General features: G+C 28.6%; 1 protein-coding gene across 2 annotated transcripts in view; it reads right to left on the reverse strand.

Annotated features, from left to right (window-relative positions):
* The window catches only part of kn (EBF transcription factor knot), a 222,270-nt gene that overhangs the window by 37,694 nt on the left and 170,675 nt on the right, over positions 1-13,901 (reverse strand). For both annotated transcript variants that reach the window (XM_071187402.2, XM_071187401.2), the window contains exon 7: positions 2,318-2,399. In XM_071187402.2, coding sequence (XP_071043503.1) covers positions 2,318-2,399 — 82 coding nt within the window. The remainder of the gene's footprint in view (positions 1-2,317; positions 2,400-13,901) is intronic.

A 13,901-nucleotide genomic window follows, 5' to 3' on the forward strand; every position in this document is an offset into this window, starting at 1 on the left:
ATATTTTCACGTCTAAGATTCTTAAGCATTACCTAAATAAATACTTCATTCGCTTAAAAATCATATAAATAGGAAATAACAATCAATATGCTTCAAGCGCTCAAAAAGCGGCGCACATTTTCATGACTTGTCAGGCGTAAATGAAAAGAAGCTGAAGTAATTTGAACTATAAAAAGCTAAGTTGAGGCCGAAAAATGGAAAAATAAAGGTGAGAAACGAAACTAGAAAAACCATTGTAGCAGAGAGAGGAGAAAATATGAAAAACAGAACCAGAAAAACCACAGTTGCTGAGAGGGGAAAATGCATTTCCATGAGGTATGGAGAGGTTGTGAGGAAATAATATCGTTAACCAGGGAATCAGTATTAGTATGAATCAAACAAGATTCCAGGGCATCAAGATGAGTTGATGTGACTGGGGTGTAAATAATTTTGTCATTGTCGAAATTGAATTTATGCCCAAGATTCCAACAGTTTGCAACAATTAATGATTTCCCGTATTCTTAAAAACAGAAATATCTAACGTGTTCCTTAAGTTTAAAGTTCCGTATCGCTTCAGTTTCCTGGGATTGTTTATTTAACTCTTAAGCATATATATTGAAATTTATTTCTTAATGCAAACTGTACAATTTTTATAAATTTTATTTCTTAATACAATTTATTTCTAAATGCATTGAAGGCAGAAACTGAGAAAGCTTCAAATATCGCATAAAAAAGTTTCTATTTTAAAATTGCGTTTTTCTAAGCTTTTAAAATTCTGAAACGAAAAAGAAACCGAAACAAACAATTAGATTGATGTAAAGAAAGAAAAAAAAAAACTCAATCCATTGGAAAAATATCGAAAAAGGAATATTGATGCACAGTCAATTTGTGTCATATATTTAGTCAATCATTTGAATCATCGCTTCCAAGAAATAAAAACGTCTCAGAAAATGTGGTGAATATTTATTACTTTCTCCTTCTCGGTTCTTTTTCTGAGTTTAGTGGACTAATGAAATCGTCAGAGATTTTTCCCTTCGACAAAAGAAAGCGAGGAAAGAAAGAAAAACATGTCGAAATATGAAGTCCACTTTTCCTTTAAAACGAAGAATAGAAAAGAATCCATTTCAATTGAGATTGGAAAGGGGAAAACGTTGAAAAGCAGGCGCGCCCATGAAGCTTCGTTATATATCCAGATTTGCTACTTCCATTGTTAAGTGAAGCCTTGACAATGGCCCACCGAGCTGGAGGCGTTTTTCTTGTTAACTCTCAACTCGTTTACACTCTTCCCTCTTTTCTTCTTTTTTTCCCTATCTTTCTCTTCTTTTTCCCTCTTCTTGAACGTGGTCTTTTGTGTATAGAGACGTGCGACTCTATTCAGCACATATTTATCGTGGAACGCGCGTCGAAGGAAGATAAAAAATAAAGGGGAGGGGGATAAAAGATAGACAGAAAACCCCACTCGATACACTACAGTAAAGCAGCAACTACCAAATATACGATAGGGAGAAAAATGTTAAAGATCATTGTGTTTTTTTCCATATGAGTAGGGCGATAGTTGTTCTTCACTTACGAGCTTCCCCTGGGAATGTCTTCCCGGCACAGCTCTCGCATCTGTAATGAAGAGTTCGATCCCCAAGTTGCCTTTCTTTTCGACACTTTGAATGGAATGCATATCGAGCGTTTGCGCAAACCGCACGACACATCAGCATACAAATGCCTTTCCCCCAGCCTCGCCTCCTCCTGACTCCCTAAGGACTCGTAAGGACACCGTAGCTGATAAGGAAAAAGAGTTGCATAAATAAACAGTCTCTTCCTTTGACAAGCAGTCCCTTTCCTGACTACCTGTGGGCTTCGACCCCTCCGTGAGAAACTTGGACACAGGGTCGCCCAGGAAAAAGACCCCTTGGGGGCATTCGACAAATTTCTCACTTCTTCCCAATGGCCACAACAACGCTTTTATCTCAAAGCTTTACTGCCCTTTTGGGATGGCTTTCTCCACATCATCTATCTTGTGAGGGGTAGGCGGGGCGACATTCTCAGGGTGTCTACGTAAGAGGAATGAAAACGGAGAGAAAAGCTCCCATCCAATCCAGAAGACCCTACTTCAACCCTTTAACCGGAGTGAACCTCCATACATAGAATTCCTTAGTACATATGGGACTTGCGCTTTATCAAACCATATTTCTTTGGAAACCATTAACGGAGGGGGAGTTGATAGTATAGAACGTTTTTTTTTCCTCTTTTTTTTAGGTTAGATTGGCAAAATATCAAGCATAGCATAATGCGCGGAATATGTATTCATTGTTGTAAAATAAAACAATAAGTGTTAAATCCTTACCAGAAACCTCCTCATGTCTCTTGGGTTCCCAGCATTTTTTAAACAATTCTGATTGCACTTCAAGAAGAACTTGAGGAAAAATCTGCAAGGAAATAAAATTTTGTGTTTTGTAATATGTTAAAAAGAAAAGCACTAAAAAGAAATTAATATATAAAGACAAAATTTAAATAATCTTTTCTCCCCCTCTATTTTCATGTAAGTAGAAACTTAAATTCATCACAAGGATTAACTACGTGTTTTAAGAATACTGTTTAAAAAACAATAAAAAAAAACTATTGAGGCTCATTTGATAAAATCTTTTCAAACTATTTCTTCGGTAAGTGGTCTGTAAAAAAAGAAAGAAAAAAAGATCTAGTATTAAAATTTAATTTTTTTGTTCAACTCTTATAGTATTTAGTAATGTGACTTTGAAGATAAAATTATAAAAGCATTCCCGTAACAGCTTATTGTTGGGTGATGCTGGTCAAGGCTCCACAATTCGTGACCAACGACCTGATTGTGACAGCGTGGTCAGCACTGCGCACAGGCCGCCTTTATTTCCCAAACAAGTTGATAACCACGGATCTGAAGCTGGGTGAACTTCAAGCTGTTACTTGATCGAACCCCAATTCTTCAAAATGACAGTTCAGTGCTTTAACCATTGACCAATCGTGGATAGAAGATAAAATTGTATCAGTGTTTATTTTTAGAATTACGTTGATGTTCATAGGTCTTTTTGTTATATCTTTTATTCATTTTTTGTTAGAAGATACAACAAGAATTTAAAAAATAGAATAAATAAACAATAAGCAGTATAAAATAAAAAAGTTATACTACCTATATTACATTTATTTATTTAGTTACATTTTATTTTTCACAACATTGTAAGTTAAGTACTTATTAAGTACACTATGCATCGTAAAAGATACCAACTTTAATCCTAATTTGTGTAAAATAAAAACCTAAATAATAGCAAACGAGACGTAGATTATGTTAATCTTAAACCATTTTTTTTTATAAAAGTACAAATGATGACACATTTTATTATGCCCATATAAACAGTACTATGTTTATATGGAAACTATGGATAAGTAGAAATTATTATTTTTTTTAAAGTTAAAATAATGAAAAACTTATTTTGTCCTAAAATTAATGGGAAAAAACTACAATTTCAGAAATGTTCAAGTTAGGATATAATTTATTTTGTTTACAGAAATAGAGAGGACGAGTGTAAATTCTACAACAAAAATATATTGTAATTATACCTAGCAATATAAACGCTAAAAATTAAGCAATAAAAATTATTATTCGGGATACTAACGAAATAATTAAAGCAATTTCTCAAGTGGTTTACGTTTTTATATATATATATATATTATTTAAGTATATGTTATAGTAAATTAAATGAAAAAAAGAAAACTTGAAATCTATGAAAAATGAAAGTTACTAAAAAATACTAGTTAATAGATTTTACAAATTTCCTCATACTCTAAAAATACAAAACAAAAACTGAATTGTAGTAAAATATCTATCTCTGGTATCGTAAAAATATTAAATAAATTCAAAATAAAATGAAGTCTTCTAGTAAAGCAGATTTAAATTACTCGCATAAATAATTTCGGCTCTTTTATTTACTAAATAAAAAATAAAATAAATACTTTAAAAATATCTTTTCCGTTTTAGTATTGATTCCTTTTTTTTTCAGAAGATAAAAAGAATGTTCTTTCTTTAAATGGAATCGAATAAAAAAGAAATAGGAATTTGAGAGAAGCCGAGCAAATTAATCCCCTTCCCCCCTTTTTAAAAATGTCTAAGCGAGAAAGACGCTTTCGGCTAAAAAGCAAGTTAATGTAATGTTTTGCCCCCTTAAACCCTTTATGAACGTTCAAGGTGTCAGTGTTGTAGTTATTCATTTAAAGTTACCAAGTACGTGGAGGATGCAAAGCGGAATCTCTAATTATTCCCGGTTACCATGGTAACCTCATCATCCTCAGGTAGATCGGTGTGTTTTACCTGTGTTATTAAGGTTCGATCACCCCCTGCCCATTAAGTGAAAACAAGTGTTGAGCGGGCTTTACAGTGAGGATGTAAAAAGGCGGGAGAAAGAGGAAAAACAGCTCCTGAACTGTCATTCCCTTCCGGAGCTCAAGGTTCATAAATTTTGCATTCCATAATACATTCATGTTGGGGCAAAATGGAAGTTAGTTTTAAATAATAGATGGCTTTCTGACTTTGCTCTAACATATTCATTTTCTGGCTATAAGCTAGTGCACATATTCACTTTTCCATCGTTTTTCCAGCACTAACAGCCATCCAATCCTTTACACAAGCGAACGGTATCATTGACCATTCCTCTTCCCCATTATATTTTATATACCCTACCCCAGCCAACTGTACGAGTATTTTTATACAACTTAGGCGAGGGAATGTAAAGCGATCATCATTTTTTCATATTATCCAAGGGGTGCGCTCATTAAAATAGCTTCGGTGGCCCCAAAAATTTGTCCCTCGGGCAACAAGAAAAATGTTAGAGAGATAAAGTATGATACAGCGTGCACACTTGTGCATGAGAATATTTTTATTTTCTCGTCTGTACAGGATCTTTTTTTATCCCATTACTCAATGGTTGTACTAGAGCATTATTGAAGAAGCTTCGCAAATGTTCCCAGAAATAAGGCTAAATGATGTACAAAAAAATTTCCGTAGAATAGATGGTTGATCTGTTTTACATAAGACGGGCCGGAACGAAAGGTTATTTTTCGTGTCAAAAATATGAATCTTTGAAGGGGCTTGGATTTGTTTTCTAAAGATGTTTCACGATAAAACCTTCATGATAGATATTATTGGCAATAAATAGCGTAAAGTAGAAGACTGCGGTGATTTATTCGCTATTTTAAGATTTTTTGTAGGATGGATTCTTTAATCTCAATTTATTTCGCTTTTATATACTTTTTTTTGTTTAGATTTTTTTCCCGGGGAATTACTTTACTATAATTTATGTGCATCACAATAATATTATTAGTGTACTCGTAGCTAGCCTTTTTTTTTTTTTCAATAAACAATTGGAAGTTCGGATATTATTGAAGTTAAATAAATTTTAAGGGAATGTGAAGATTTTCTTCATCACAATCGCTAATTTGTTTCGCTTTTATATACTCCTTTTTTTTTTTTGACTCAGGGGATTACTTTACTATAATTTCTGTGCATCATAATAATATTATTACTATGTACTCATCTTTTTTTTCTTTTGAATTATTTAATAAAAAGTTCGGATGTTGTTAAAGCTAAACATATTTTAAGGGAATACGAAGAAAATTTTATTTCGCTTTTATAGACTTTCTTTGCTTAGGGTTATTTTTATTTTTATTTTTTTATTTTTTATTCTTGGAATAATTTTACTGCAATATATGTACATCACAATAATATTATTAGCATTCAATGCAGCTTTTTCTTTCAATAAACAGCAATAATGTTAAGATTTTGTTTAAGTTAATACATATTTTATGAGAATCTGAAGAATTGCTTCACTACAATTTATTTGTTTGTCATTGTTTGTGTTCATGCAGATTTTTTCAATTGCTTTATTATAATTTATGTACATGACAATAACATTGTTTAAATATATGCAACGCTTTTTCTTTTTTTTCAATGAGCAATAAAAATTTCTTATGTTGTTATAAGTTAAATGCATTTTTAGAGAAAGTTAAAAATTACTTCACTATAATTTATTTTCTTATTATTAACATTGTTTGTAAGCATGAATTTTTTTTTTCTTCAATAAGCAATAAAATGTTCTATTGTCGCTAAAGTTCAATGAATTTCTTATAGTTTCTTTTAATTTCTTATAATTTCTTAGTTTATTTGCTCTCTAATAAGCATAAAAAATTACTATGTTGTTAAAATTAAATGAATTTTTAAAAAAGGTGAAGACAGTTTAAGATGTAAAATTAGTAACATTATTGTTCATTACTAATATTAAGAATGCAATGTAGCTGATGTGTACATAATGTGATTTGCTATGGGATTTCTCGTTATTAAATTTAAGATATTTAAGATGACATGCGCAATAGTGTCAACAAATATGAATAACGTAAAACAGTCCGGAGATATTTAAGAAAATTCAGAACGTAATACCTGAATTCCAAAATATACGAAACATTGCATATACATTTTAAAGCTTTGCAAATTTCTTTGAAAGAATTAATTGTATAAAATTCCTCGGTATATTACAGTTTATACAAAAACAAAGACTCGAAACTAAAAAATATTTCGAAAATACGGTATTTGTACTAATTAAATCAAAAAATTAAATTCATTTCGCTCTTTTAAAATATTATTTTTTGATAGGATAAGAAAAATTGAAAATAATAATAATAAGTTTTTCAAGACTTTTTAAAAGTTTTGTAGTTTAAAGTTATCGTAGTTTCTAATACTTTAAACTTAGCGTGTTAGAATAATCTGTAAACAATAACGTTAAGAAGTTAGAACTTTTTTAGTTACTCTCAATAAAGCAAAATTTGATGACTAGACACTTCTATCATTTTCCCCCATTTTTAAAATTAAGAACTAGCCTTGAAGATTAGTTGATTAACATACAAATGTATAAAGAAGTCGCATTTGACATATGAATATTATTTCTCGAATAGTTCTTCTTTCTAATTTTAAAAGCGTACTTTAAAATTTGATTTATCAACATTATAGCGTATAATAAAAGTATATTTGACGAATATTCACTGTTTCTGTCATAATTTTTTCGATTTCTAAAAGTTAAAATACAGCGTTTGAAGTTATATTTATTAATGTAATGATATAAAGGGATGTTATATTTTTCGAATGCCCATTAATTCTATTTTTTTTCCCTATTTTTCATAAATTCAAAAGATTAGATTTATTTTTTGATGAACACAGTTCCACATTTGATGAATACATATTATTTCTCTCATTTTCTTTTCATTTTTAAAAAATAAAAATAATAACTATTGAAATTAGTTTTGGATAACAATGGCCACATTTAGGGAATAAGGCCACATTTAGGGAAAATACATTTATATTTTAAAAATAATAAAAATAGCTTTTGGATTAAATTTATTAACTTATTCTTAGACATTTCTAAAAGAAAGAATCTAATAATATCCGAAAATTTATTTCGCTGTCCCTACAAATGAAACACTATCAAATTAAGAATAGATTCCTTGATCAATCAAACTTCTGTTAGCAAAGGCGTCTCAATAAATATTTTTGGTACAGTTTATTTACGATGGATTTAATTCAATAGCGTACAACCAAGCGTAAATTACTCCTTTCAGATAGACTTGGAGAGTTTGTTGATTGTTCTAGATATACTTGCTTGTAAATGGAGAAAACCACTTTCTGCCAGAAGATAGAATGAACGCTAAATTAATTAACAGGTTTACCTTAAATGCGTATTATTTGCATGAGAGGATCCCCCATTTAAAGGAACGAACGAGAGTTTTAGGAAAAGATCGTGAGTGGATAGTTTATATACCTTCTTTCGATAAGTTAGCCAGTTTCATCGGCCTGTTCATCAACACCACATGGGAGAAAAAGAAGCAAAATACACAAAGCAGTGTGAGTGCTGAAAGCTTTTCCAAAACTAATCATATTACAGCCGCGATAATGATGATGATAAAATTTATGGCTGTGTTTATCATCGCTACTTGAGGCGGTTCTTTGTATTCAAATATGCATTCTGTCAATTTTTCCACTGGCTTGATCCTTAAACGAAAGAGGCTTCCTGATAAGACCTGATATTGTAACTCGGTGTTTCATTACAAGCAAGCCTTCTCTTACTTATCGCTATTTGAGCATTTTTAAGAGTGTTCTATGAGTTAGGAAGCGAACTAGCTTTTAGGAAAAAAGCATTAATTCACCGATAGAATCGTAAAAAAATAAATAATGTGTCACGTTTCTCAAAAGTTGTAAAATGTTTAAAACAGGGATGTTATTATGGTAGGGAATATTTTCCCAACAAAAGTTATTGTTTACTCGAAACATAATTATCATTCCGATTTAGGCAATATTAACTGGTTATTTTACATGTACAAACACTTTACACTCTTTCGAAAATTTGAGTCTTTTTTTCCTATTATATAAATATATTGGAGGAAAAAACGCTCAATATTTAATATTAATAATTAATATTATAAATAATATCTCAATATTATAATATTTAAATAAATTATTGATTTAAGCACACAGTTCATAACTATTCAAGTAAGTAATTCTTCAGTTCAGTGTTAAGTTATAATGTAAGAGTTTTAAATTTGCTTAAACCTTAATATGAACCATTCTTTAACAAAAGTTAAACCATAATATTAAGTGGTGAAGTTCTTGAAGCACGATAATAAGATACAACTCCTAAACCACAACAGCATGTAACCAACCTGTGTTTGATATAAAATTTCCTTAATTTTGCATTATAATCCTAATGATAGAAGAATTTTATTCTTTTTATTATTACAGTAATATTTAGTTTCAAAATAAGAATGACTTCGTCCAATAGCAAGTAGCAAATTGCTAGTAAAAGAAATCAAATATTAGATACAGAAAAACGCAGAAACGAAAATTGCTAGTAATATTTTATGGTCTTAGACTAGAGACTGAATAGTCTGTTTGCCCGATCATTTTTTAGCAGACCTTTATCATTTTTCTAGCAATTTCTACATGACTTTTCAAATTTTGGTATTTCAGTGTCATTATTACGATACGAGAATTTCATATTTGAGTTGTCACTTTTTCACGCGCTCAGTTTGTGGCTATCCTGCCGTAAATCATCATTATTTCAGTTTTTTTTTTTTTTTACTATTGATAATTTTTTTAAGCTATTTCCACGTGGTTTTTAAAGCAATTTACTTGTTACTATGACTCACAAATTTCGAATTCGATTTACCAGTCTATTGTTGCATGAACTATTCTTTAAATGTTTAGCTCATTATTAGAACATATAAATAATACTTAGGCTTAAAATTGTAGTGTTGCACTTTATAAAATCTATAAGAATATATTTGTGGAAAATTGTTTAAATATAAATTATAACATTGAAACTGAAAAGTCAGAACATCTTAAGTTTAGACCATGAACATCTAAATTGTAAATTGTAAGAAGTAATAGCATTTTCTTCTTGAAATTTAATTTAAAAACTTTTCATTAGATAACTTTTAAAAAGTTAATCTATTCATCAGCAAAGACAAAGAAATGCAAAATTGTAATTTAACTATGGCGAGCATTGTGAAACTAGTTTAGTTTCAAACAAAAAAGAAGATTCTTCCTTGTTGAATCAAATCGTCACTTTCTTAACATATTTATTTTTAAATGAAAAAAATTTTTTTAGCAGAGATATTCCCACTACTGCATTAATTTTTTTTTGTTACCCTCTCTGAGACATTAATAAGTTGAGCCAACTTTAAATTCAATTCAAACTCTGAGTTCACGTTACTTTTCAATGTTTTCATTATTTTTACACAAAAATTTTAAACCATCATGGTGGTTTCAAATATTCATTGGTGGTTTCATTCCATTTGGCCTTTTAATTACTTCATATTTAAGACAAAATACGCTGCAAATTGACTTAGTTTATTAATTTCTTTTCAATGCAAATGATATTTATATTTCTTCACTTAATGTTTTAAGAATGGTAACTCAAACCTGTTCATCGAATAAAATCCGTGATAGCGTTTCATTTGCATTCCTTAAAAACAGATATTTAAAACTTGAAAAAGAATACCAACAGGAGAAGCAACAGTGAAAGATCTTGCATGCATTCGATACAGTGATATCTTAAAATAACTACTGTTAAAGCTCACCATAGTTGACCAATTTATTAATTACTTAAATTGACTTAGTTTATTAATTTCTTTTCAGTGCAAATGATCTTTATATTTCTTCAATTAATGTTTTAAGAATGGTAACTCAAACCTTATCATCGAATAAAATCCATGATAGCTTTTCATTTGCATTCCTTAAAAACAGATATTAAAACTTGAAAAAGAATAACAACAGGAGAAGCAACAGTAAAAGATCTTACATGCATTCGATAAAGTGATATCTTAAAATAACTACTGTTAAAGCTCACCATAGTTGACCAAAGACCATCAACCAAAGTTAAAACCCAATAAGTAATAGGCGATAATATTCAAAGCATCATATCCAAGATCGTTTAAAGCAAATATTTCACATTCAACTCCACCCCAAAAGGTCTGAGACCGTAATAATAAGGCAGCGACCAGTTGCAAAAGAAAATCGCCGGACCAATCACCGATCTTTAAAGAGCAGACAGCCCAAATGGGTCATATGACTTGTCTGCGGCGGCCTTAAAACCCAGATGTCAGTCGCTCTTGCTTAATCCCTTTGAGACCTCTTAAACCAGATTTGGGGATTTACCTGTTCCTCTTAACCTAGGCCCACAGGGAGATCACGAGACGCCTCATGTCCTGTGGTTCAAAGCATTAACTCTACTCTGTTTGGCGATATATTTTTTTTACTTTTTTTAAGCTAAAGTGATCTTTTTATTTGTCTAATCTTTTTCACACGTGTTTCGAGCTTTTGTCGAACTTTTGTTCAGTCAGTCAAATGGCAAAGTATTTTTTATTGAAATATTTTTATTTGTCTTTCACAGTTACTGCGTAGTTATTTATAACAACTTATATAATTATTTCAAAAACTAATATGTTCGATTCTTTTTTCAACTTAAAAAAATCAATATTTTTGCTCATATATATATATATATATATAAATATATATATATATATATATATATATATATATATATATATATATATATATATATATATATATATATATATATATATATATATATATATATATATATATATATATATATGGAATGTAATTTGTAGTCACAATATTAATTTTTTTATAACAGAAACTAAAAATTTATACAGTAAAGTGGTGTAAGTAGTAAATTCATATTTACTTATAAATCTTCATAATATTATTGAAAGGATACATGCCATATTGAAAATTGAATTTGATATTTTTATCAATATGAAATGCGATGAACTTGAGGGATTACATTAAATTTGCAACTAATATATGTTATCACTTTTATTAATAAATTTTCTTCGTTTGCGGAAATCGGGATGTTATACATTTTATTTATTTTTTAAATGCGTATAATTTTATTTTAATAGTAATATTTTTATATTATAATTTTATTTCATATTTATAAAATTATATAGAGTTTAGTAAGTTAAGAAAACTTAACTTTCTTAAAAAATTTTATTGCATAAAACTTTTTATTTGAAAATTTAAATCTATTTATATATATATATATATATATATATATATATATATATATATATATATATATATATATATATATATATATATATATATATATATATATATATATATATATATATATATATATATATATATATATATATATATATATATATATATATATATATATATATATATATAATTTTTGAAATTGACATTTTTATCCAAAGATATAATTCTGTTATGTGTTATTAAATAAAAGAGTAACATTTCGGATTGTACATTAACATTTGAGATTTTAAATTTTATTTGCTAAGTCAACAAGTTTACTCCAACAAAAATTCAAAACATTCACAATTTTTGCTTGGTTTTTCATTATTGCATATATGACGATACTTATTTCCATGTAGTTCCTTGTACTATGTTCTTTATTTCCATATACAAAATGCGCAAACTTCTAAAATTGGTATTTTTATTACTTACCATCTCATTTCCTTAAAAGTTACTTTGTAAATGTTAAACATTTTTAAAAAGAATTGTCAACTAAAACAACGGCTAGTTTTTCGTAATTCAAAAAAATCACAGAAATCATTCAAATTTTTTTGTCTCTTTTAGAACAATTCGATTGAATATATGAATACTTTTCTAAAATGAATAATTTACAGCCTATGCCATTCTCTATTATTCTCACAGAATATAATTTATCTTCTTTTTCAGTTATTATGAATGATTTTGAATAAGTTGAATATCCTGAGTAATATCCTCAGATGTTATTCCTTTCTATGCTCACTTTATTCAGTGTGCTTTGCTTTTGTTGAACTAAATATTATTATTTCCAATCTCATATTTTTATTATAGTAAGATAGTATAGTTTTTTCAAGTTTTAAATAACCTTTTAGTTACTTTTAATAAATAAAAAAAAATATTTTAAAATTAATACTAAAATAGATTATTTTATGTATATTAACTCGAAGGTAAAAAAAAAATTTTTTTTTTTATTGAATTATAATTTATCTATGTTTATTTCCTTCATAGTAGCTTAATCTCTGCACTTTTCTATGTGAATGATAAAAGAGATATTAAAAAAGGAAGATAAAAAAAGGCGTGTTATTTAGGCTGTTAATAATTTATAGCTAAAAGTAATAATCATGCATCAAGCTCACATTTTATTCTCAACTTCTTTGATACATTATAAAGTTCGAGTTTTACTTACGAAAATTTACATTAATTGGACAAAATCGTAGGTGCATTTTTAATTTCGATGTTTATAAGCAAATGTGTAATGGTATATTACTGCATTATAATAATGTATGCAGGATGTTCTGTAAAAACTGCCCTTATTAAATATTTTAAGAATCCTCATGAAGAATAAAAGCAAAAAATATTCACATAGGGGGTCACAAATTAATATTTAACTGAAAAAGAAACAATAACACTATCAAAATCTGACATCTTAAAGTAAAGGAAGGCGCATGTAATAAACATCAAAACAGATTTAATTTGAGGCTGGAACTTGAGGGTGCTCCCAATAATCATCTTTTAGAGGCTATTTCCAGACGCAATCAAGCCAATCATGTTGTTTATTACATCCACCCTCCTGTACTGAGATTGATCAGATTTCGATAGTGTGTTCCTTCCTTGCTTATATATTAATTTGAAACTTCCCATGAGTATACTCTTTTGTTTTAATTTTTGATAAGGATTCTATGAACACATAAGAAATGCAGCCTTTATGAATCAACCTATAATGATCATAATCTTATTCAAAATATAACAAATTATAAAACAGTATATGAACATATTATAAAGCATATATATATGGACAAATTATAAAACAGTATATTTTACATGAAGTTTTCTTATATATGGTATTAATTGTAAAGGAACTACGTTATACACAATTTAACTAATTTAATAGTAATGTAAGTTTTCATCAGAAAATAGAAGATAAACAATTTAACGAAAAACGAAGTAGGCATTTTATTTCATTACATTATAGAAGAAATGTTTCATATATTACTCTCCTTCTCTCTCTCTTTTCTTTGGTGCCTTTTTTTTTTTTTTTTTTTTTTTTTTTCCTTTTTAATGCATGCCTTGCACAGCCAACAAAAATTATGCGCGTTTTCATAAACATTTAAAATTGAAATTGATAGATTTTATTGAAATGTTATTCCAATACACAGATACATGGTGTAGTTAATATACTCAAGACTGAATATTTTATAACACTTATGTGATACCATGTTGCTAATTTGACATGGACAATCTGTGATACTTTGACAAAAGTAAATCATTTAATTCAAATTTGCAATACTGTGTGCTTATTTTTCAATTTTGAACTCAA

This window comes from Parasteatoda tepidariorum, chromosome 11, assembly GCF_982258835.1.
Source record: "Parasteatoda tepidariorum strain Cologne lab strain chromosome 11, Ptep-v5.0, whole genome shotgun sequence".
NCBI lineage: Eukaryota > Metazoa > Arthropoda > Arachnida > Araneae > Theridiidae > Parasteatoda > Parasteatoda tepidariorum.